Source organism: Calidris pugnax, unplaced genomic scaffold, assembly GCF_001431845.1.
Source record: "Calidris pugnax isolate Ruff unplaced genomic scaffold, ASM143184v1 scaffold32, whole genome shotgun sequence".
In the NCBI taxonomy this organism is placed as follows: Eukaryota; Metazoa; Chordata; class Aves; order Charadriiformes; family Scolopacidae; genus Calidris; species Calidris pugnax.
Window position 1 is genome coordinate 9,519,862 of NW_015090783.1, and position 25,952 is coordinate 9,545,813.

The 25,952-nt window shown below is 40.5% G+C and overlaps 1 protein-coding gene across 1 annotated transcript; it reads right to left on the reverse strand.

Moving 5' to 3' along the window:
• Positions 1 to 1,694: 1,694 nt before the first annotated feature.
• On the reverse strand, positions 1,695 to 24,996 carry SUDS3 (SDS3 homolog, SIN3A corepressor complex component). Its single transcript, XM_014963922.1, has 12 exons — positions 24,764 to 24,996; positions 22,896 to 22,965; positions 21,455 to 21,510; positions 21,017 to 21,088; positions 17,631 to 17,650; positions 16,908 to 17,064; positions 13,509 to 13,604; positions 11,603 to 11,664; positions 10,671 to 10,692; positions 10,004 to 10,109; positions 5,785 to 5,869; positions 1,695 to 2,511 (listed from the first exon to the last, which is right to left on the reverse strand). Exons 1-12 carry the CDS (start codon positions 24,927 to 24,929, stop codon positions 2,413 to 2,415), a joined length of 1,011 nt encoding a protein of 336 aa, XP_014819408.1. The 5' UTR covers positions 24,930 to 24,996; the 3' UTR covers positions 1,695 to 2,412.
• Positions 24,997 to 25,952: the final 956 nt, after the last annotated feature.

Below are 25,952 nucleotides of genomic sequence, written 5' to 3' on the forward strand. Positions count from 1 at the left end.
TTGCTTCCAGAAGACTCTTCAAATTCTGATTAGGCATGAGCTAGAAACGTGTCCCATCTCATCCCAGCACCCCCCACTCCTTGCAATGTAGTGTGAGCTAGAAACATGTCCCATCACATCCCAGCACCCCCCACTCCTTGCAATGTAAGGCCAGAGCTGAAGGGAAGACAGGCTTTTGGCTGCAAGAGCAGCTATTCTTTCCCTCCCCTGCCAAGGAACAGGGATGGTGAGCAGATGTTGTTGATTCAGATTAAGATGCAGTGTTAAAGCTATGTAATTAAGCTTACACAATGTGCACCTCTACCACGCCTGGCTCCAAGAGTTGCCACACTTCCACCAATACTTTTAAAATTACCCCCAAATAGGTAACATCATGGCAGCAGAGAGATCACCTGCTCTTAGCAGGATGGCGAGGTATCTCCCCAAAATTGAACCAAAGTTCCCAGCTATTTCCACAAACAGTGATATAGGTAGGAAATAAAACCTAGTGCTATTTACTTAACACTTTTTATTATAAAAACGAACTATGATGTTCGTTTTAAGGCTCAGTGACAAATCCTGTTTGGTACATCATCACCTTATTAAAAACCTGTCACACATGCAGAGAATGCAAAGTTATATTAAGTATGCTGTTAACTTGACAAAATACAGCCTGCTGCTTTCCACCCAACTAACACGGCAGCAAGGATGGCAGCTTTCCACGGGGTGGGAAACAGCCACCCTCTCCTTTCCTCACCAAAGCTCCAGATCTCTCCAGCTGAGACACTCAGCACAGTAAGAAGAGGTTGAGTGTCCCAGCCACAAAGGCTACACCTCAGAAACTCAGCCCTAACACCCCACTGGGCATCCAGGTATGTACATCAGTTACTGGGATGTGACTGCCACCCAACTGCAGTAAGGAAAAGAAATGGAAACAGTCATTTAAAATACTCCATTTATCCAGATATGAAAGACAGGCTCGACTGATGCTGAACGAGAAGGGAGTTCAAAAAGCAAAAACAAAAGATGCCTCAAAGTGACAGATATTGATGAAGGCAGAAATTACAACTTTTCGTCCGACAGTCTAAAGGAGCACAAAGTTCTTTTGCACAGAAGGCAAAGATGCAACAGCCTTGTCAGTGCACTCTGCAGTTCACATCGGTGCAGTCACACGTGGTATCGGTGGCTTCAGAAAGGAAAAGATGCAACAGCCTTGGCCAGTGCACTCTGCAGTTCACATCAGTGCAGTCACACGTGGTATCGGTGGCTTCAGCCACCAGCAAAAGACTGGGAATAACAAAAAGAGTCAGATCTTTAAACGTCTTGGAAGGGAGTACATTAATATCATCACTTTAGCATTTTCACTTGGGCAAGTGTAGAAACCCAGCGTTATCTCCAGTAATTAAAACACCCTTCAAAGGGAAACCTTTGCATGGCATTTTAGGGAACTAAGAGCATGTCAATGCCACTTTCCACTCTGTACCAGGCTTCTTTGGAAGATACAACAGACCCAGTATCTCCTGTCAGCAAGACTCCAGCGTGAGCATCAGTGAAGAAAGTGAAATTTACCTTTCATCTCTCTACGTGTATGAGTGGTTATACTCATACCTGTCCTTCACACGGTCTCGCTATCTGCAAAGTCCACTTAATTAATCCTTTGGTTTATACTCAATCTGCCTATTTCAGGAAATCGACATCAGCAAATAGACATACTCTTTGCTTGCTCATTGAAGGGTTTTTTAATGTGTAGAGAAACGGAAGCTTCTGATTAACGACGCGTGACTGCTTAACTACATTAAAATCAACTGGATTTTCAGCAGTTTCTAAGCTGTTCACACTTTCCAAAAAAAAAAAAAAAAGCCTCAGCACTCAAGTCTTCAAACAGTTCATCCACTAAAGCTGATGTTGTATATACCAGGTATTACAGACGCATCTCTCGGCTGCAGCTGAAAGCTGGCAAGATTAATCTCCTTTTGCCCAACATCCCGAGCCTCGCAGGAAAACAAACCCCAAAAGAAAGAATAACCTCAGGTCTTGACAAGCAAAGCTTCTTCCACTGGTCTGACTCAAAACACAAACGTTACGTTGTTTTCAACATACGAGTCCCATCTATGCACCATCAAACAATGATGAAAAAAAGGTATGATGCAAAGTCTTCTTAAATAGTCACCCAAAATACAAAGGAAGCGTACAGAAGCTTGATGCAAAAATCCAGAAATAGTCCAGGGCAGTGCTTGGGTATCACTAAAGATTTAAGGACTACTGGGGATTATGTGGCCAGCCACAAACTGTCTCGTGAGAGGTCATGACAGCATTCTCTGCTGCTAAGATGAGTGAACAGACTGTCATTCCCCATTAGAGGTTTGTCTATCGGTTTAAAAAAAAAAAAAAAAAAAAAAAAAAGAAAAAAAAAGACCAAGGAAGAGCATACAGTCACGCAGCTGATCGTCGACGAATGACAAAAACACCTCGCTGCAGCTGTCCCAGATAGATCCTCATCTTTGTGCTGTCACTGGTTTTCCTCACCCAGATCTGCACAAAAAAAAGGAAAAAAAGAAAGGGGCAGTGAGATATATTGGGGAGAAAAAGGGAAAACTCACACAAAGCAATACACAGACAAGTCCAGCTATTCTTAGTGTCAGATCTGAACATCTTTGTTACTCGGGGTGCAAAGATTATTTCCCTTAATCCCTTCTCCCTCCCCAAACTAAGCATTTGCAACCTGAATAGAAAATGAAATAAAGTTTCTAACTTTACAACCTCAACTTCCTGCTCAAAACACTCATCAAGAAAAATTACTCCTTCCAAGCATCATCAGGAAAGCAAGTTTCCATCTGCCACAGCTCGCAACAGAACTCTGGCATTAAGCTTTACCTAATCAAGAATAAGTCTCTCTAGATCCACAGATCATAAAATTATCTATCCTGGGATTTGCCCAGACAAGTAATGATTAGTCAAATGAAAAGCTTATTCTGATTTTGCTCAGTGAAGCATTTCTCAAAATGTATTAAATAAATCGTATCTGAAGATAAAAGGGTGACTTTTTTAAAAAACATTTGCATGGAAGAATTCACACAACTTGTCGATATTCAATATGTTTCAAAGGACAAATTGTTTCCATAGAGGCAACCTCTCAGAATTTTTAAAAAGTAAAAATCACTTTCAAGAAGTTTAGACCCAAATACCTCTACTTTAAAAATCAAATCTGAGCAAACCACCTCTGCATTTTATCATCCTAATGCATTTAAACATATTTAAATAAATGCATGGAAAGGAAGAGTTATCCAGCTCTTAGCACTGGAGTATTTTAGGACTCAAGGCCAATATTGCCTCCTGCAAAGGACTATAAAGTTAGTGTTGGCATGTGACTTATCCCAAACTTTAATTTTTTTAGATATCACATTAGCTACAGGCCTTGCATGGGAGATTGATTTAACTCTATTATTTTAATTATAAATTGACTTTACTAGCAGAAGCTCTCAATATAAAATGAACTTAATATTTGCCTGCATTTGTACTGTGGTTATTTCCCTAGAGAAATTCAAATCCACCTTTGCTGATAATAATCTCTCTTCTGCAACATTTCCAAGAATTTCCTGTGTTTCCCTAACCATAAGAATCCTTAAATCTACAAACTCAGGGCAACTGTATGCAACAGCAAACATGTACTTATATTCTATCACAATATGATGGAATAGTCTATTAGTTTTGCTAAAGCTAACTGCTTTGTTAAGTTCTATTTAGAGGAAAATTAAAATTCAGTTTTAAGTGATCACCCCAGTGAAATTACTTCTTAACAGAAAATATGCCACCCAGTTCAGAAACACAAAAGCATTAAGGCATATACGGAACTTAAAACTGATGTTTTAGGCATACAATGTATTTTGCAATCAGAAGATAACATCTATTAAAATTCTAAAGAACTGAAGGAGATGGTGAATAGAAACAACCATTTCTGCCTCTGGATTTCTTTTATTCCTAGACTGTAAAACAAGCTTCTTCCTTTTTTCAACTTCCAGCAAACTGAGATTGCTGAATAAACTCTTGGGAATAATCATAATAATAAAAAAAAACATAACACCAATCCACAAGAAAACCCTTTCCTGCATGTACTGAAGAGTTTGTTGCTGTCCAAAGGCAAATGACTGAATTGGTTCCACACACTTGGCCAACGATTTCTACCAATGCAGCATTTGATTCACAGTTTCCATGAAAATCATCTCAAAAGTAATAGAAATGCATTCTGTTCCGATCGAAACACACCATGTTTTAAAGAATCTGGGCCTGGGAAGATATTTTTGGGTTTTTTTAAGGGATCATCATAGCTCAGACTGTGTGTTGGAGAGGCCCATAGCCAATTACAAAATTCAAATCCAGTTTAAGAAAACTGATTTAGACCTTCATATGAAGACAGATACCTCTGATACACTGATAACTGCTCCTTTCCCCAGCCACAAGGCAGCAACTCTATGTCATATCATCCCTGATGTTTCTTAAGTCTTTTCACTTTGAGCATTAATAGAAACGCTGGCGGGGAGACCCTGTGCAAATATTTTCAGTAAAGTTCCTTTGAATAATTTGCCTTCCTTTAGAAACGGTATCAACTTTTGATTGAGGTCTACAACTAGAGACCTCAAATCTAGGTCTGCCTTCTAAATTCAAGCAGGAATCAGTAAGATCAGAGTTTGGCAACCAGGCTTTTAAGTGTATGATGAAATCCAAGATGTTCACATTTCACTCCTCAGAGAGCACCTTCTCATTTCAGTGTTCTGTGAAGTATCTATCTCCCTTGGCTTTATATTGTTGCAATGAACCATCACGGGACAAACTGCCCTTCCTCCTCTCCAGCTTCTCTCAAAAAAAACCCCACTAAGTCAAACCAAAACCCATAGTCTCACTTTAAAGCGGAATTCATGCAATAAGAATTAACAGACTGCGTTTTCTTCAGGTTTTCAGGTAAGATGCTCCCAAGAGATTGAGTTTTAATGTTGTAAGTTAACAGCAATAACTTCACTCAAATGAGCAGCACTATATTTTTAACGCATCCGTTAGCATGCCACTACTACTTTATCTAAATAACCAACCATTGAGCGTAACAACTGTTATTGCAAGGAGAACAGTTGTGATACAAAGCATATCCCATATGCAACTCATTTTGTTGAAAATAAAATATTTTCCCTTAGCTGCCAAAACAAGTTAAAGTTGCTTCATTGGCTGATTGAAGAGAAAGGCATTCATGGCTGTAATTTCTTTCCTTGAAGTGTCTGGAATCTGCAAGCAAAGAATGAACCGCTCCCTTTGCCCAACCGATGCACCGCTCAAGCACAAAGCTTATTTTCAGCAAGATCCACATCAATCTTAGGCACACACATCTCCTCACCTGCCTCTCTAAGCCCTCATCATTGTCTCAGACCAGTGACTCCCAAGTCGGTGGCATTTTAATTTGTTTTAATTTTGCATTAATAAGAACTGCAAGTTGTGCTCTTGAAATAATGGGAATAGAAAACGTGAATACAGTGCTGGTGAGATGCAATATGTCAGCTCCCCCCCATTTTTCCCCACCTGCCAAACTACTACTTGCAAAACGTAGGGTCACTCTTTAGAAACACAGCAAGTCTCTTCCCATCTCAAGAAGGGATCTCTCGACTCAGTTTTACCTTGGATTCAACTTCCTTAGACACCAGACAACTACAACCTTTCTGAAAATAATCTTAATTTTTCTCTTAGTCCTCACTAGACAGTGTCTGCCTGCCTGCAGTGACCCACAGCTTTCCCCACTCCCATGAAAAACAAAGCAGCCACTACCTCGTTGGCGCCCACAGAACTGATCACGCAGCTGATCTTAGTGTTCTCTTTAGACTCCAGGTAAATGGCCTGGCTCTTGTGGTACCTGCAAAAATAAAAAATAAAAAAAGAAATGCACGAAACCATTAGCTGACTGAGAAAAGAAACAGTCGTAAGATTGATAGAGCCAGGATTCTACAAGCATTTGGATGGAGTATATATGAAATTTGTCTTTCTTTCGACACCACTTTCCTCATCTTCACCAACACAACGGCGGATTCACTCTCGATTCTGTACGAAGATTCCTGAAAACAGGTTTTACAGCTGAAAGAGGGAGGGGCAGAGCACAAAGCCACAGGACAGGAGAACACCGACTCATAACAAGCCCGTGTTTCCAGAGTTAATCAAAGTAGCCTTTCATGTTTCAGGCACAGGATGGATTTTGGAAGGCAGCTCCACATCACGCCTGATAAAATGTGACAGAGAAAAATCACAGATACTCAAAAGTTATTCACATTCCCCAATATGAAATTGCTAGTGCACCACCACCGTGAAAAAGTGAATTGTACTCAACCACTGCAGTCTATGTAGTGTTTAAACAGAGACCTCAAATTTCTAATACTGTACCATTTTGAATATTTTCAGAAAATAAGAAGTGATGGCTAACTGACTCTGTAAGAAGCTGGACATACCTGCCATAAGGAGGCTGTGTCTAAGTATATAATTTTTTTTTCTCCTTTTAGATCATATTTTAGTCATACTATATATTTCTCTTAGTGCATTTTGTATAAAACAAATCCATGATTCTGAATTGCTTAACTTCATGGTCTTACCTCCTTCGCAGACCATGTCTCTGGTAAGTGCTGCAAAGTGAGCTACACAAAACTCCCCAGTTTCTGTTTATTCTGCCTCAGAGAGTTCCATTGGCAGAACTAATTATACTGAAACAGATTATTTGTAAGTAAATAATCTTACCCAAGAGAATACTGAAGTCCTTTAGAGTTCTAAAAGCATAACTATAGTTCCACCTTTAGCCTCATCATGATGTGCTTCATATTTAACTGGGCAACCTAAACCGCAGAATCACGGCGCAAATTCCCTCAGTAACTACTCAGTATGCAACTCCCTGCAGCCTGATTGGCTGACAGCCATTTGCCAAAATGTGTGGATTTGCATAATCTTTACTGTTATTTCTACAATAACCATACTGTAAATATGGAAGTCTTCCAGTAGTTTATTCCATAATCTCTTCCTACCGGCTCAAGTACTCAGAATTTTCACGCTGGTTGCCAGTAACAGGAATGATAGTGACAGGTTTCAGCCTTTCAAACAGACTAATTAGCAATGGGCTGGGTGAGGTAATTAAAAAAGCCCTCAAATTCTACAACCTTTAGCCACTTGTGCCCAACCACTACTCTTTGTCCTTCATTTTAACAGAAAGGATGTCAGTGGGTCCCAGGGCAGCGTAATAACAGCCAGGACCCCAGCCAAAAATCTCAGTTTACTGAGCCCAGATGATCATTAATTAATATAAAGGAAGGGCATAAGGTATTACAAACCAGACCTCGCTAAGATAAGGCATAAACCCCTCAGTCCAGCAGTGTCCTACCATGCCAGGACTGCTTAAGCAAGGAGAATTGATGATCTTGATACAATCAGTGCACAAGCTCCCGACAACTCACAAGTGGTATCTGTGCCTGCACCGATAACGAAGCGATTTTTCCACTCAAAGCTGTTTCTTCCAATTTTTGATTATCAGTGAATTCCAAAGCTAATGACACAGACAAAGCTGGCTTCAGCCCCTGGATTTCACACCACAAGTTAGTGTCCATCAGTAAATCTATGTTAATTGGGCACAGAAATGGCAAGGTAACAAGTTAGTTCAGCACATTTTCATTGAAGAGTTGTCTCAACCGTCTCATGCTCCACAGCTCAGCTGAAGGCACAGCAGCCTGGTGAATCTCAGTTACATGGTCACGTCTCAGCCCTTGGTGGAGTTTATAAACTCACAGGGGAACAGAGGGGTAGAACTGAGGAAAACACTTTGAAAGAAAAACACAATGGAATTTGAAGTTGGCTTGCAAGAGCAGGAAAGTGCCCAACAACTCCTGCTTTTGCAGGAGGTAAAATACACCACAATACCCACAAGTGAGGCAAGCAAAAATCATTCCACTTTCTGCTACAAAATATTTTGCTGAAAGGTCAAGATTTTCAAGTGCATCTCCATCAGAGGATCGCAAGAAATGGCTCTGTGTTATTGTATGCAGACAAAGGTAAAAGCAAAAAGATGGTTGTTTTACAGTGAGCTGTATTTTAGGATCTGATGGCAGCAAATTGACCGAGGATAAAACACTAAAGTCTAATTCCACATCTTTCTGAAACTCCCTGCACAAAGTCTCCGCTTTGGAGAGATGTTTGTGAAATATCTCTGCAAGACCTTTGGGAGTCCATTACTAGCCTTAAACATTCACTATTTTGAGATAATGGTCTTTCCTGGCTGCTGTCAGGAAACCGAAAGAAAGCAGTCACTCCCGAGCTGTCAGTTTTATTGTTCCTGGTGCACACCAGCAGCTACAGCCTTAATCCTCCTTAGGAAAAAAAAAAAAATTACCTTCCCACTATCAACAGTCACTTTGTTACTTTAAAATACCAGCTACTTTGCACAAGTATTACTGCTATCAATCAGAAAAAAAAATCCAAGCAGGATTATTACAGCCAAAAGAGATGTAAAATGCTTTTTTGAAAACAGCATAAGAACAAGGAGGAAAGAGAAAAGGCAACGGCTGGAATTCCTGAGAGTGACACCCCTGTGACAACTGAATTCAGCAAGATCAAAATATCTGTTAGTGTTTTATGTCTTAACCAGATACTTTTAGGTATGTGCTTTTGAGAGATTCATCTGAGTTCACTGAAGCTCTCCCAGATTCAAATTCGGTGGGAGCTTGGGAGCTTTGCTGACAGATTACTCCAGAGTCCACCTCTCCTTTTTTCATGCTTAGAATTCTGAAGAAGAGTTTATTCATCCAAATATATCCTAGAGGACAGTCACTTTACACCAAAAAAATTATGAAAGCGAAAAAAAACTTCATGAATTTCTGAAAGAACGTGCAGCCTGTTCAGTTCACGCCTGCTTTACGCTTCCCAGCAGCTTAAGCTCCAGGCAGCAGGTTTATCTGAGTTGTCTACACCAAACCCTGGATGAAACCTCACCTTCAGAACACCAGCAGAAGGAAAAACGGACCAACTGCACGAGATGGCTGTTGCATAGAAAACAAGCTTCACACCTATCATTTTCCATGATGAAATTATAACCTCATCACTTGTCATTTTGAGCCACCAGATCACCAAAGTAGGCTACAAATAAGCATACAGCTTGCAAATTACTTTCTGCTCAAGGCATACTAGATGGCCCCCTTGATTATCCAGTTTTGCATGTCTCGCAGATTAAGTTTAAGATCTACTAAGATTTCTCCGCAGAATTTAATATTTTCCTCGTGTTTTGTGAGGATTGCACAGCTCTACGCTCATAAAACTTACCAGAGCTAAATCAAATCAGCAATTCTGAAGTTGCTTCTCCCATGTGGCTTTGATCTTTAAAGGTTATTTGGAGTTGTTATTAGAAACATTTTTCATTCTGCTCATCTGGTGCACATTTCTTCTGCCACCTTGTGGAACCACAGGCTAATGTTTCACAAAACCAAGCACCAGGATGGTGAATAGTGCTGACACCACTGTCCCTGCCATCCCAGACTATCTGTATCCCAGCTGACCAGCTTCACAGCTACATCATGCTGCGTCTGCTGGGGGCTCTCCTTCTGCTGGTGGTCCTCTTAACATCAGGTTCGACAAAAATGTTTCTCAAGTGTCACAGTGTGCACCACTGACACGCCGCGTCTGCTGGGGACTCTCCTTCTGCTGGTGGTTCTCTTAACATCAGGTTCGACAAAAATGTTTCTCAAGTGTCACAGTGTGCACCACTGACACCATGGAAAAGATTTAAGTCTCCTTTTATTCAAGCTGGTAGTTGCTACTGAAAGTCTACAAGGTCTGAATGCTCCATTGTCGCTTCTGATTTAAGGAAAGTCACGATGATCAGCCCATTAGATTAGGAAGGGGCCAAGCTCTGCCCAAAAATGTTTTGCCCCCAAATTCTTTTATCAAAGCAATTTCTCTCTGCAGTCTTTGTCTCCTCACTACACAAGGCTCTGACTGTTTAAAGCAGAAGTTTACCAGGACTTACCATCTCTTATCATAGTAGAGTTTTCCATCTTCTATTCGGGCTTCAAACCGCTGTGCTGGAGACTCTGCTGGTGTAGCTGGGAGGTGCTCGGGAGAGGAGGGAGAGGCTGAGAACAGGAGGGAGACTGTATTTAAAGACTAGCATGTGTTGACCACACAACAGCATAACTGACTGCAGAATTACAAATCAGTAACATCATATTAAGCAGAAATAATTTGCACAGAAAGCTACAGACGCAAATCTCAATCAGAAAAACACCTAAGTTAGTCCCACCCTGTCTTGAAATAAAGTGTACAGATACACCTGGAGAGCCAAAAGCAGTTCTCAGTCCCTCCATCTACCTGACAGGCAGGCAAGCTGCCCAGATGCAGCTGAATATAATGGAAAGACCTCTTTATACAGTTAGATTGTCCCCCACCCAAATGTTTCAGCCACCAAAGATCCACACGTCTCCCTTCCCACCCCGACAAACTTCAGAAGGGATGAAGAGACTCCACACAGCAGCCATTCGCCACAGCAGCTACACAAAGAACAGCAATTACACCGTCAAAACAATTATACAGTCAAATTACACAGTCAGCAATTATGCAGTCAAAAAACCTACAAGATAATTCTCTGTTCAAAACAGCCTGACTGTGAATGAGTTCCAATGCAACCGTTAACTCACCTGGTCTCTTGGGTGATTTAAGCTACACAGGAAGAAAGCAAAGAAGCGTTAGAGATCTGACACAAGCCATAGAAGTCTGCAGTAATAATTTCAGATAGTCTTACTTTCATGATTCTTTTTTAAAGTGTACTGTTAAGCAGCATCACACGTAACCAGAACAGCATGCTATAAACAGCCAAAGGTGCAGATAATCAGTACCACGATACAAAAGGGCTACAAACTGAACTCTTTCAGAGCATCCAGATAATCCACTACATCGAGTCAAAACCAAACCCATCCAACACATTATATTCCTTGAACATGATCCAACATTTCTCAGGGTACAGAAAATACAGGAGATAAATCATTAGAGACACCTCGACAGCTGGCACAAAAAGCACGCTCCACTACCATCCTCAAAAGCCTTAATGAGCAGCCTCTATTATAAGAAATTAGATAAGCCTTAAAGCATTTAGCAAGAAAGCAATAGGTTAATAAAACCTAGAAAAACTGTAAATGCACACACTGCACCCTGTGCAGTTTGCTGAAGTATTGTGACAGTGGGGAGGGAAAAAACCCAACCCTAAAAGCCCACCTCCCCATGCCAAGGCCTGAACCAGAGGCAGCCCGTGATCTCCCAGAACGACATGTTAACATCTGTTCAGCCGCGCGGAGGAAGAATGAACCTCCTTAAGATAGCTCATCACTTGGTTCAGACAAAAGGTTACATTTTTAGATGACAGTCATTTTAATTAGGTTAATTAAGCCTATTAAAATAAAAGGGAGGAGATACCATCTCGCTAAATCTTTCATTGTGTTACTTCAGAAAGCTTACTGGGAGGAAATAGTCCCACATCTCAAAAAGGAACACGAAACAGAGCTCTGTTCTCTTCAGGGAAAGCATTAGCTTTCTCTTTAAAACAAAGAAATACAAATCAAGCAATAATCCCTACCTTATTCAGTGTTCTCAGGTCCTCCATTATTTGCTCATCAGTCAACAAATAATTTAGCTGAGGTATCCGGAATTAAGGTTTCCCATAAGCTCTTGACAAGCAAAGCTAAAAATTAAAGGTCAATGACATTTCACTTGACTAAATGTAAGCCAAGAGGTTTCTTTAAAGTTGCATAAGATTTTAATGAGCGTTAGCTTTTTTAATCATATGAATTAATACAAGTTCATCTCCACAGAGGCTCGTATTAGCAGCAAATAGAGTGCAAAATCATTTTAATTTGTTCAGACATAACCATCAATGAAAAACCTTTAGTGCATTGACATTTACTTCATGGAGGCATCAAGCACCAGCATCTCCAGTGTTTTTCATCTTGCATTTCTGTAGAATACAATCTGGGAGCTGAAACACAACAGACTCTTCAGATTTTGTATAATGAAGCCAAACCTTAGAAAAGAAACTAATCATTTTGCAACTCAGCAAGCAGGAAGAGAGAGGTAGGGAGAAGAGGGGAAAACCCCACAAAAAAAGCCTCCAAAAAGAACCAGAAAATAAAGCCAGAGGCACAAAACACATCGTTGTGTGGATGAGGTTAAATGAGAGTCTACCATTCACCTGAAAACAAATCCAAAATCTCAGAAAGCTGCCATTTTATGTAGTTTCACAATCATATCTTCCTGCTTCCCTTTTCTACTGCTCCTTTGTCACACCCACACAAAGCAGCAGACCCTCCAGCTTTAATCTACTGCGTTTCTTCAAAACAGCTGCTAAGTCAAAAGCATTCAAAATATTAAACTCTAGTTAATAATTGCTAGGCTGCATTTTAAGGATTTTGGTTCTGATGGACTTTAATCCCTTCCCCAGTGAGGAAAAGCAGAGAGTTTCATACTGTGGCTGCTGTATCATGCTCAATTAGCAGGTCATATACACTATGAAACTCATTTATTTTGGATGAGATAGGGGCACTAATAAATAGATGGGTTTTTTTCCCTGAAAGAGCAAACAGAATCTCCAACCAGTAAGAGGTTAATTAAAAACTGGAGATGCTCATGACCATCCCGCATCAACTCTATAAGTTCAAGATTTGATATTGCCTTCAGAAAAATGAGTCACTCCAAAGTCATAAGATAAGTTTTTAAAATCTGATTCAGGCCATACAAGTTTGGAATCTAATAAGGCTCTGCAAAGCATATCACTGCCTTCCTCTCCAGGTGAATTTAATATACAAATAGAGAAAGTGCCTATCGTCACAAAAATGTATTTCCAGAAGCTAAGGAACATTTTAATTATAAGAAACATGCAACAAGGCAGAAAAGAAGGATTACATATACATGTTTTTCTCTCTCTTGTGATATATAAAACCAAGATGGATTTTCATCTTTTTTTTTTTATTCAAAGAACACACCTAGCACTCCTTGCTTTTGCTGTGCATCTCTCTGGATTAGAGATCTGAAGCCCTTATCAGAAATGGAAAAACTAGTTTGATATGACAAATATGATCTTTCTGGCAAATGTTTTGTCATATCTTGAAATGAGAAAAAGCTTTGGCTCATGTAAAAAGCCATTTGCTATCTATGGAATCAATTACCTCAGCATTTATATATAACGTTCTTTTAAAGTTTTTCCTTTGTGAAAAAAAAAATGCCTGAAGAATTCAAATTATTTTTTTTGGTCAGTGAAAGTAAGTTCTCTCATGAGATTGTGAAGTTTAAGTTAGGATGCTGAGGGATCTCCAAAGACTGATTGTGTTACATTCATTTATCACACGTTATACACGACAAATTGTGCTTATTTCCTAGAATAAAATCTGATCCTGGCACCTCATTCCATTTTCCTTCCTGAATAAAGCAACCCAGCTCCAGGCTTCAAACACAACACAACAGCCCTCCAATGGCTCTGTAAAGGATATCAGGGGCAGGTTTCCTCCTCTTGTCTGGGATAGGAACTGGATCGTTTGGCCGTCGCCTCAGTTTCCTTGTCATAATAGGCTTCACTTCCATCGAATCTGTAGAATAATGAAGTTGGGAGAGCTGATAAGACCAGAGGGAAAGAAGTAAGAAGCAGCAGCTTTCTACACAAGGCACAAGGAAAATAATCTTTCCTCTTTCATACAGAAAATTGGATATTTTTTTTTTGTGTGTGATAGCTTCCAGCATCCAAGCTGAAAGTGCTGACAGTGAATTCAAGTTCTCTTTCATACCAGGTCACCGTTCAGAGACAGGGTGGTGATGCCACGGTTACAGCTCCCCCGGGCTGGAAGTGGCACAGTTGGTTTGGGGGCATTTCACAGCTCCTTCAGGTACAGATAACAAGCACAAGGATGCTGCAAGGATTCAGGGCAAATTTAAATAGTGCTAATGCCATCTGCTTTTGAACAGGCCATTTAAAAGGCAAAGTTCATGGAGTTCTTTGCTAACGAAACGTGGATAGTTAATAGCATGAAAAACACCAGCTACAAATCAATTGCTCTCTTTTTCGTGTCTTCAAGCTGGAAAACAGCTTTGTCAAAGGAATACAGATAATTACTGCATTCAAGACTGCTACAAGTCTGCTGGAGCAATTTTAAACACAAATACTATTTAAATTCAGATTATCTAAAAACGTTTCAAATTATGATTAATGAAATGAACCTAATTAATAACATGCAGAGCAGCAGCTGACAGGAAATAAATTGTAGCATATGCACTGGGGAAAAAGAAAAAAAACACTGTTTAAAATTGAAACACAAGTCTCATCAACCAAGTAATTATCTGAAATTACAGTTTGTCCAAATGTCTACAGGTAGTCTTAACTGAACTGCTTTACTCAAACTCTCACAAATCATTCCTTAATTTATGAAGATATCTTGAACTGATAGGCAAAAGACCGCATCTTAAATGCTAAACACATCATCTCACCTCTCTTTGTATGTGCTGAGAATTATTATTCCTCATCCTTAAGTACACCTGACTCACACCCCAGGTAGCATTTAGGTCTGTGAAGCCCCTTTGGCTCCCTCTAGATGCTAAAACCATAAGCAGCTACACACCTTCAAAAATACACCAAGTCACTTTTCTCCTTATCTCAAAGATGAACAGAGATGGCCAAGCTGCACATCAAGGGAGGAAATACTATGATAAAAGCTTTAAAAGAAAAATAAAGTGACGTGCCACCCACCGAGTGTATGCCAAAGGAAATTTTATCTCTGGGATTCAAAGCTCAACTTGAAAACCACTGAACATTAATAGCCCTGCAGACACTAAAAAAGCAACTTAGTGTGTTGAGTGTAAGCAATTCTTCTCATTTGCTAAGACTGAGCTACAAGAGCCTCAGAAAAGGGGTCTGAAGCACTTAAGGCAATATGCAGCCAAGTCAAGAAGGCTTTTTCTCCTTTTTAAAAATTAGTTTCAAATGAGTTGTCCCAGAGCTGTTATCTATATTGCTTAAGATGTGAATAAGGCAGATGGATCAATTTTTTTCCTCTCTTTATTTTAGCATTTGAAAATTGTGGTGAGTCAGTTGAAAGGCAGCACCAAGTTTTCAGAAAAAAACACAGAGTTTGAGTCTTACATTTACCAGTAAACATCTGAAGAACTTTGGGATTTTCAAGAGAGACGTGAAAACTCAAAGGAAGTTTTGAAGAGCCACTAAAGCACAAACAAATTTAACCTGAAACACAGTCTTGCATGAGGCTTAATAATTAAGAACCAGACTATACAACACTCCAGAAAAGGAGGCAACTATTGCAACCTCATGAAACTGCAATGCTCCCACCACTCTCAGATGAGCCTATTCATCAGGCTGCCAACGTGCATCCTTGTATATGCTCAACTTCCACAGGTTTTATAAACCATCAAGTCAACACGTCCCAGTATCCTTATTTCATAGCCTCCAGCTCATGTTCACAACACAACCCTGTACTTCTAAAGAAATCACATTGCATTTCTGCCAGTCTGGAAGGAAGGAGATAAGGGAGGGCTGACACACACAGAATGGGTCTCTTCTCCAAGGTTACGTGCCTTTTCCTAGAGTCGTATTTGATGAAACATGTCCTTTCTTCAGGACACACAATGGTGGGACACATTCCCCTGAAGGGGATTAATCTGCTCCCCAAATCAGACTACTAAATACTTCTTTTTACCCCTCTCCTCAGTCTCCTTTTAACTCTGCAAATACAAATCCTGATGCTAACTGCTGTCCCACTGCCAGAGAAATTGGATTTCTTCAGACTCCTAGAATACTAGGTGTGCAGATTTCCAAAGGTAACACCTAGTTGGATCCTGATCCACTAAAGAAAACCTGATTGCAAGATTAGTACTGTATCCCAACTGAGTAGTGAACAGACACAGGCATAGGATAACAATAGGCACAATTTATAAGATCAGACTAGACTTTGCAATTAAAAGAAAAAAAAGCAAAAGATCAGGGAAACAGCGTAGCTCAAGGTGCTTTCCAGACCAGATTAGCCCTAACAATTTGTACAAAGCCAAGAACACTCTTGAATATGTCCAAACTGGCTTCAATTCTTGCTTTTGAACACTAATTAAATTATTAGCTTAAATAACTTCTGTAGAACTATGCAAGAAAGGTATAAAAGGTGTAACTCATGGCCTGGCCTCAGCAACACAACCAACATTATCTGTCCACGAAGTGAGGAAGTAACTTTTAAAAACAGAATCAAATCAGCCTTTTGGTTCAGTATCACAGCAACACAATTTGTGATCAAGGCTAATTACCCCTCTATTTGGCTCCACTGTGTCAACTACTGCAAAGAGCATTGCCAAGACACCAAAGGTACCAACTGGTCTCGAAAGAAATCTGTCCCTTTAATGTCCAGTTTCCAGAGCCTGGACACAAATGTAGCTCAAAAAAAAATCTATTTTTCTGGCTTTAAGTAGCCTATTTCAACCTTTACTGTTCACCTTTCTTCCACTTCTTGATCACCTATTAATGGATTTAAGAAGGATGCAGTTTAGAACCAAGCACTGCCAGTTGGGTCAATGCTGTGGCATCTCTCAATAGTTTTATGGCCAGACCCCAGGAACTGAGGCAGCCCCTTTCCCTGCACATAAGAAAGCCCATCCATCCTGCTGCCTCACTGGCATGATTTTGATTCACCTGTCAGTAATTCAGGTCACTGAATTTCATTACAAACTGCTGTCTCCATTAAAAGACCACCAATTTGTGTTCTACAGCTGTTGGCATTTGGCAAGCTTTAAAGCCCTCATGCTAACAGTCTCTATAAATCAGCACCGCTACCCTCGTATCTTTTTTTCTAAGCAGCAGCAGAGTGGATTAGACAAATGACAGATGTTTATCTTGTTTTTACCTCCTGTTAATTCCATGGTCAGCTTTTCATTCTCAATCATCTTCTTTTTCTCTTCCAATTCTGCAATCAAGTTTTCCTTAAGCTCAATTTTCTTATCTTCAAACTCCTTGACTGCTGCCTTCTTTTCCTTGACGTAGTTTTTTTCCACCTGATCTGTCTAACACACACCAAAAGAAGAAAAAGGTTAACTAATGAACCGATGTCTCGAGTTAATGACATCACAACAGCTTCTTTCAATTACTCTATTGATTAGCTTTTCAGTTCAAAACTCTACTAGTTCTAGAGATTATCAATATCCATAATCAACAGAAAGCCATCTAAAAATGACTAAGGAAGCTGTTCTATATTGGCAAAAGAATTAATTATTTTTAAAAAAACATTTTAATGTTGCATAACATCAGATCTCCAGCAGTGAGCTCTTCAGATTTATAAACAGCATCATCATTTACCTTAAACAAGCTTTTTAAACAAGCCAAATGCACAGCCAGCATACAGCAGAACCAGAGCAAATATTTCTTTTAATTCTATTCTAATGACAAAGTCCAGAAATTACTTGAAGTAATACCAACAGTAGGCTCTACTACATTTCAAGTGTAATAACACCAGTTAGAGGAAGATTTCTTTAAGCCTTCTGGTAAAACAAGCACAAGTATAGTTAATGAAATTAGGTTTATACGTCTTCCATCTACTTAATATATATTTTGATAAATTAAGAGTACTTACTTCCAGCTGGAGGAACAATTCTGAAAGACAAAAAAGACTTAATTTATTATCTTTAAAGATGCATATAATGACTTCCTTAACATTTTAAGACATTGAATATTGCAGTCAGGAGAGACAGTGAACTAAATAGCGTACGTACTCATCCAACCTCTTCTCTCACTTTCTAGTTTTATGCTGTTTTCAGTGAAAATGAAAAAAAATTATGAGAAACTATGAAAAAATTCCATAAAAACGCATTGTTAATTGAAGTTTTCTACAGAGGGTTGTACGTACTCATCCAACCTCTTCTCCCACTTTGCAGTTTTATGCTGCTTTCAGTGAAAATGAAAAAAATGATGAGAAACTATGAAAAAATTCCATAAAAATGCATTGTTAATTGAAGTTTTCTACAGAGGGTCAAGCAGATTTGCAAAGTTTACACAGCAGTATTCCATACTATTCACTTCAGCTACTTTCCCAGCAGTACTAAGCATGTAGGCCATCTTTCTTCCAGTTTAATTACTATCAATTAATATTTGATACAAACTTCTCAGATATAAGCTTGAATCATGTTGCTCAATGTATGCCTGGCAAAAAGTCACAGTTTAGGCCAACTTAATGAGTTTCAGCAATGACTGGAAAAGAAATAATTCTGCAGCTGGTAGAAGATTCATTTCATTTAACTCACACGTGTCTGATTTCAGGCTGTTTATGCCCAAGAAAACAAGCAAGGAAATTGTTATGTTTCATTGTGTAGGCCATCTTTCTTCCAGTTTAATTACTATCAATTAATATTTGATACAAACTTCTCAGATATAAGCTTGAATCATGTTGCTCAATGTATGCCTGGCAAAAAGTCACAGTTTAGGCCAACTTAATGAGTTTCAGCAATAATTACAATCAATTAGTATTTGATACAAACTTCCCAGATACAAGCTTGAATCATGTTGCTCAATGTATGGCTGGCAAAAATTCAGTTTAGGCCAACTTAATGAGTTTCAGCAATGACTGGAAAAGAAATAATTCTGCAGCTGGTAGAAGATTCATTTACCTAACTCACACGTGTCTGATTTCAGGCTGCTTATGCCCAAGAAAACAATCAAGGAAATTGTTATGTTTCACTGAAGGTTAAGTTCTAACACATGGCAATGAGGACAAGTCAGACCTATGGATGAGGCAACTGGATTTCTGGGTGTGAAACAGTCCTGCTACTGATAATTTCCAATTCCTAACAGCTTGCAATTAAGCAGGACAGGATCCTTCTTGTGTTTCCTGGAGAACATAATGCCCGAAACAAAGTTTTCACTCAAGGTAGTAGCAAGAAGAGCAAATTAATGCAACTGATCTGTCCTTAAGTCACCATATTTCACCAGATTTCCAATTACTAACAGCTTGCAATTAAGCAGGATGGGATCCTTCTTGTGTTTCCTGGAGAACGTAATGCCCAAAACAAAGTTTTTACTCAAGGTAGTGGTAAGAAGAGCAAAATTAATGCAATTGATCTGTCCTTAAGTCACCATATTTCACCAGCATATTAAGCTTTGGTGACACCTGAAATAGTAGAAACTTCTGTAAAGACCAAATGCTTCAAATATATTCTGGAAAATACTGTAGTAGTAACACTGCACTACTGTACTTTTTTAAAAATAACTTTAAAAACCAACAAAATAGAAACCAAAGATTATAATGGTCCAATAAAAAAAAAAAAAATGTTTCACTGAAGGTTAAGTTCTAACACATGGCAATGAGGACAAGTCAGACCTATGGATGAGGCAACTGGATTTCTGGGTGTGAAACAGTCCTGCTACTGATAATTTCCAATTCCTAACAGCTTGCAATTAAGCAGGACAGGATCCTTCTTGTGTTTCCTGGAGAACATAATGCCCGAAACAAAGTTTTCACTCAAGGTAGTAGCAAGAAGAGCAAATTAATGCAACTGATCTGTCCTTAAGTCACCATATTTCACCAGCATATTAAGCTTTGGTGATACCTGAAATAGTAGAAACTTCTGTAAAGATCAAATGCTTCAAATATATTCTGGAAAATACTGTAGCAGTAACACTGTACTACTGTACCTTTTTTTAAAAATAATTTTAAAAACCAACAAAATAGAAACCAAAGATTATAATGGTCCAATAAAAAAAAAGTCAAACCTTCTGTTTGCAAAGAGCTCTACCAGTTGAGCATGGAAGCAACGTTATGGAGGTAATCGGATACAGGTAAACCTAAACTACTGCTTTAATATCTGTGAAGTCTCAAAAATCCAAACCCAAAGCCTTAACATGGTAAGGATTTTTTAATCATAAAATTGAAAGTTATCGCCATCTGCCCTCTTGTGGAAGAGTTATGTTGCTGCAGCACTGGTCTTTGCCAGCCAGAAATAGGAGTTTGCAGTTCGGCTTAATTTTATCAAAGTAATCCTGTATTACTAGCATGTAGCTCTAATGTACATGAAATTCACCTTAGAAGACTGATTCCTGTTAACAAGAAGTAGTTCAATTCACTCAAATTCCTCAAGCAAATCCTTTACTATCCCAAGCACTTTTAGAAAGACAATTTATATTATTCAAAGGTTGGAGGCCATTAGCCACTGCCTCTCTGCCCTGTTTCCCAGAGTAATGGCCCAGGCATTACAGGATTCATCCAACTTTTCTAAAGAAAGAACAGCTAAATTTCCTTTCTATAAAAGGCCCTACTTCTGTATCCAAGATAAGAACCTCCTGGAAAGGGAACAAACAAGAAAGAGGGAGGATGAGCAAAGGGATCTGATTTCCAAGCCATTTCTCTGCAGTAACACAATCAAGGCTACCCACATGGGCTGAGAGCTGGGTACTTTAAAAATTAACTTGGGCCTTTGCTCCTGAGACAGAGCTCCAGAACACAAAGTGCTGGCAGCCCACTCAGTGTCACAGCTATAACAGAGCAACTGCTTCCGCAGCAAATCCTCTGCACTCCTTGTTCCAGGGCACAAACCAGATCTCTGGGAGAGCACATGGTCCTAACTTTCCATTTCTGCAAACTGGAAGAAACAGGGCACCTGGAGGTTTCAGCCAAGTTGCGCAAAAGAAGCAGCCAAAGTGGGAGACTGTAGGCTAACCTAACTTGTGCCAGACAAGAATGAAACCATTTTTGCCACTCGCACTGTTCCACACAAATGAAGACTAAAACTGTTTGTTGGTGTTTAGACAACAGTCAGCAAACAATGCTGATTAAAGGGGGGAAATCAAGACAGACCCCATCATGCTTTGTGCACTCTCAAAGAAACCTACACTTTGCCCTTGGAAGCAAAACCACCCTTTGCTCCAGAAATTCCTTTTCTTTCAAGTACAGAATTATCATTACTTTTCTTCAGGTGTTAGAAAAGACATTAAGTTGTATGCAGTGTCTTAGAATGAAATTCAGCTTACCTGCATTTCGTATCCTTTCCTTGTACTGCTGGTCCAACTTCTTCATTCTTTTCTGATATTCCTGCAGAGTACCTACGTTGAAATAAATTGTGGAGCCCCATCAGAATTTTACTTTTACCAAACATTTTCTCAAGGAGCCATATACCACTCACAACACAAAGATTAATATCTGAAATAAAACCCCCTACAGTTCTAGTTTGCTTATTTTGATAAGCATGTTCCCTGTTTTTTTTCAGAAAGACAACTACTCCTTTCAACAAATGCTTTGCTAAAAGTGTTTAGAGGGGAAAAGGATGGGAAGTGGCTGACATGTTTCAGTCAGCAGCATGACTGAGAGCCAGCTGCCTGCTCCACCTTTCAAACCCCTCATCCTTCTGTGACCTTTGAAAACTGCTGAAAATTGGTTACAAGAAAAAAGCCACCCCCTTCAAAGCTTACCTTCCTGCAATTGCTGTAATTGCCTCTTCAGAGATGCAAGTTTGTCCTGGTACATCCTGCAAAGACAGAGAACTCACAACTTTCCTTTGAAAAACAAAGTTACCTTATTTATTTCACTATCTGTTTAGGTTACAATGTGTTTACACAGGATTAAAAGCTTTTCAGAAGAACTTCAGGAAACAAGCAATAACTAAAAGAGCTATTTCATTACACAATTAGTTATTACACAATTATTAGTTATTATTATGCAATTCTGTCTAAAAACCCTGCCACCCCATTGGTTTTACAATGCACCTAAACCAATTATTTGGTGAGCAGTCCAGGGTAAAACAGGATTTTATTTTATTTTTTAAATGCTGAAATCTAAAACAACATTTAGATCTACAGATGCCAGAAACTTTACAACAAAATCGTTCTGCCACTGTCAAGTCTTAATATTTGAGTATTAGTTCCCTACTTATAAACAGAAGGGATTTCCTCACAGAGATCAAATTCTGCTCCTGGTGCTGTCGCAAACAGAACCGTACGATGGTTAGAACTGGAAGGGACCATAAGATTATCAACTTGCATTTCCTTTCTCACACATCTGTGGTTTAACACTGGCCAAGTCTTTGTGTATAAAAACCACATCTCTGCCAGTAAGCAAGAGCACAAAATACTGCAAATACACCTAAACATCAAGGGAAACTATTTTAAGACTCCAAAAAGCCCATCTTCTTGGGCAGGACCAGCATTCTATTGCTTAAGGGATTTTTAACAGGCATCTTGCTTTTCACTTGGCCTAAAGTAGATCCTTTATTTTATTTAAAGGATCTGTCTGCAGCAGGATTAATTTGCAGCAAAACTCAGCTGTTCCCAAAAAGTCATATCTATTTCTTTGTCTAAAACAGTAGCAGCACTTAGTTTCTTGAATATAGAACACAGAAAGTAACTGAGGAGAGAAAAAAATACAAGTATATGGACTCTTTAGCTATTACGTTGGGCTACACACTTACAAACTCCAATCTTGGCATAAAACATTGCAAGTTTTATGCAAAACAAACCCCAAACGGAGGAGAAGAAAAAAATACAGGTATATGGACTCTTTAGCTATTATGTTGCAAGTTTTATGCAAAACAAACCCCAAACAATCACCCAAACCCCAAATAAACAGAACACTACCTTACTTTTCATTAGAATGAATTACTTACTGTTCTTTCATTTCTACAAAGTCCTCTTCCTCATGTTTTGCCAGGTCAGTTTCACTGGCATCCTCAGTGTCTAAATGAGGTATAAGAACAGCTTGTTAAAACTAAAGCAGCACTAAAAAAAAGTAGTAAATTAATTAAAAACAAAGAAACAAACAAACCCCCAAACCTCAGGCAATTTAACCTCAAATACACAACCAGATAGGCCTCTGGAGAGATGAATTCAGAAGTGAAATGAACCATCTCTTACTTACTGTTCTTTCATTTCTACAAAGTCCTCTTCCTCATGTTTTGCCAGGTCAGTTTCACTGGCATCCTCAGTGTCTAAATGAGGTATAAGAACAGCTTGTTAAAACTAGAGCAGCACTAAAAAAAAAAAAGTAGTAAATTATTTAAAAACAAAGAAACAAACAAACCCCCAAACCTCAGGCAATTTAACCTCAAATACACAACCAGATAGGCCTCTGGAGAGATGAATTCAGAAGTGAAATGAACCATCTCTTCTCCTGCAACCACAAGTAAACCCAAGTAAACCCTCTGGTAATTCTGCGATGTAACTTACGTCAAACCTAAACAACTTCAGCTGCACCTACTCTAGTAATTTCTTCCCATTTTAAGACAACAGGTTCTACATTAACACTCACAGACAAACGTGAGACAGAAACAGTTTAAAAAACATTTCACACACTTCTTCCTATAGTTTTGCCCATGACATAATACTCTGTACAGGAGAGAATGACCAAAACAGCTGCAACTGATTCTGCATCTTGACCTGAACCACTCCAAAATGAAAATACTATGACTAGACACTGTTAGGGTCAACCACAAAGGTCTCGCTAAAGATAACAGTTACTTGCTGTGATCTGAACTCGACTTCTCAGCTAGAAATTGCACAGAACTACCTCAACATTTATTCAGAACAAAGACCAGCACTACCCTAAAGATAGCCCCAATTTTATGAATGGAGAATATAAACTATAAACAAATTAAATCCATATGGGACTGCTAGTTTTCTGCAATGCCTTTTCAAGCTTCTATTTATAAGACATGGGTAGCCAAGAATTAATTATGTTCCCCCCCAGGGAGAGGTCTGTGCTCCAGGCTGGAGCTGTGGTAGGCAGGGCACAGCTGTAAAGCCTAAACTTCAGCTACACTCCCTACACATGGACGGGGGACACCAGTCCTTTACATCAAACCTTAGATTTTTCTTTAACTGTGAACAAATGCTTTAAGCCTACATGCATTAAGATAAAATTCAACAGACCAAAGATAAAATAAGAAATGTCTCAGTCACCATAAAGGAGACTTCCATGCTTGGATGTGCAGCCACGGAGAACCCCCCACTGATCTGGGTGCCACCCTTTGTGAGGGGCTACAGGTTTGGCTCCAGCACCTCATTCCTAAATGTACCAGACGTGATGGAGGACTCTGGCTGACACAGCAACAGACACCATCAAAGGGTCATTCTTTGTCTCCCTTATTTGTTATTTTATGGATCCTACACCCCAGAATACTCTGGGTTTTACTTCCATTTCCTCTCCTCCACTGCTTCCCTGGTCTTTCTGTGAACCCCCTCTTTCCTCTAACAGCCTCTTGCACACCCTAACTTCTGTTTGCACTTTCTTCTACTTTAAGAGTCTCCTTCCTTGCCCCTTCACACCACAGAAATATGACCAAGCTTCACCCACCGGATTTCTTCCCGGCTTTTACCCGGTTGCCCCATACACTCAATCCCACCTCCTCAGTGCTCCTCCCTTCCCTCGTTACCTCTCCTTCACCTGGGAAACCACTTCAATTCCACCTCTCCATTGGTTTCGCTTTTCCGCTCTTCCATAGGGCACCCCAGCATTTTAACATGCTTTTTTCTTCACTTTTTCTTGCTGCTCCACACCCCTTCTCCACCAAACCGGGCCCAGGCCTTTCTTACCCACTCTCCCCCACCTCCTCAGCGTTCCTGTTCCACAGCATTCCCCTTTTTAACCCACCACGCCAGTGGGAGCCCCCTCTCTCCTCCCAGGAGTCTCAGGCACCCCTACTTCTCCCCCCTTCCCCACTCCCCACCCTCCCAGGGCACCAAACCCCTCATCCACCCCGCTGCGGCCCAGCCCGCCCCGCTACCGACCCTCATCGGAGTCACGGGCCCGAGCGCTCCGCTCGCCGTCCTCTTCCTCGGCGCTCTCCAGCTCCTCCTCCTCGTAGTACTCGGGACCGGGGGGCATGGCGGTGGGGGGGGCCCCGGGCGGAGCGGGGGCCGGCGGCGTGGCAGACACCAGCCCGGCCGCGCTCATAGCGACGGGACGCAACCGCCGCGGGCCCGCGCCTCCGCCCGGCAACGGCGACTGGAACCCGCGCCGACACTTCCGCTTCCGGAGCGCCTCCGCCCGGCGAACGCGGCGGGCAGCTAAAGAAGGGGTCCTCGAGGAAGGGGGGAGAGTCGCGGGTTCGAATCCCCGTCCCGCCGGCAAGTCTCCAGCAGGATTTATTCTTCTGGTTTTGCTCTTGGAAGGGTTTAGGGGAAAGGGGCTTCGTCTGGACCTCCAGAGTCCCGTGTCTCTGCTTTTTGCCACCAGGATGACCCCATCTGCCATGAAACACCTGTATGGCAGGACACGCAGCGGTGCCGCCGCTCACCAGGCAGGGAGCAGGACATCAAGGTGGTGGGAAGAGAGCTCTCATGACACGCTACTTTTCGATGATTTATTTATTTTTTTTAAATACAGAAATTACTTCCTTGTTCCTCAAAGCACCACCACAGCACTGGGATCTCGCATTCACCCAGGTGTGTGAAGTTGTCCCTTCATGCTGGCAGACAGCAGCTTTCCCAGAAGCACCCAAAACCATAACGAACATCTCCCATCTGCTGGGTACAGGTGACCTCCTGAGTGGGCACTGAAATTTGCATGCAGGAACCATTAAATACAAGATTCCCTTCCCTATGAAAGCGTCTCCCGTTGATATTTCAGGCTAAATACCTCACTTAGCCATTTTCTGCAACTCTAAGTCACTTGGGGAGAACTAATTAGCCTAATTGCCTCCAGCAGTGCCACGCTGAACGCTCACACCTCAACAGTCGTGAGGTGCATTCCCCAAATGCACAACTTACTGACTCACCGAGGTACCGTGAACACCTAACCCAGGGAAAAGGAATAGGATGGCGTTTTATCTAAAAGGAGGCCTGAGCTTCAAAACCAGACCGGCTGAACCGGGCGCTCGGCAGCCGCCGGGAGCACGGGGTCACAGGCTTTGTGACTGTCATCACACACGGAGTTGCACTTTGCTTCCCCGCAGTTCACCCCAAAGATCTGTTTGCC

Coding starts and splice junctions, on each gene's coding strand:
- SUDS3 (XM_014963922.1), bottom strand. CDS start 24,929: ATGAGCGCGGCCGGGCTGGTGTCTGCCACGCCGCCGGCCCCCGCTCCG. Junction 21,089..21,454: donor ATTACAGCAATTGCAGGAAG/GTAAGCTTTGAA, acceptor ATTTCAACGTAG/GTACTCTGCAGGAATATCAG. Junction 10,110..10,670: donor TAAATCACCCAAGAGACCAG/GTGAGTTAACGG, acceptor TCCTGTTCTCAG/CCTCTCCCTCCTCTCCCGAG.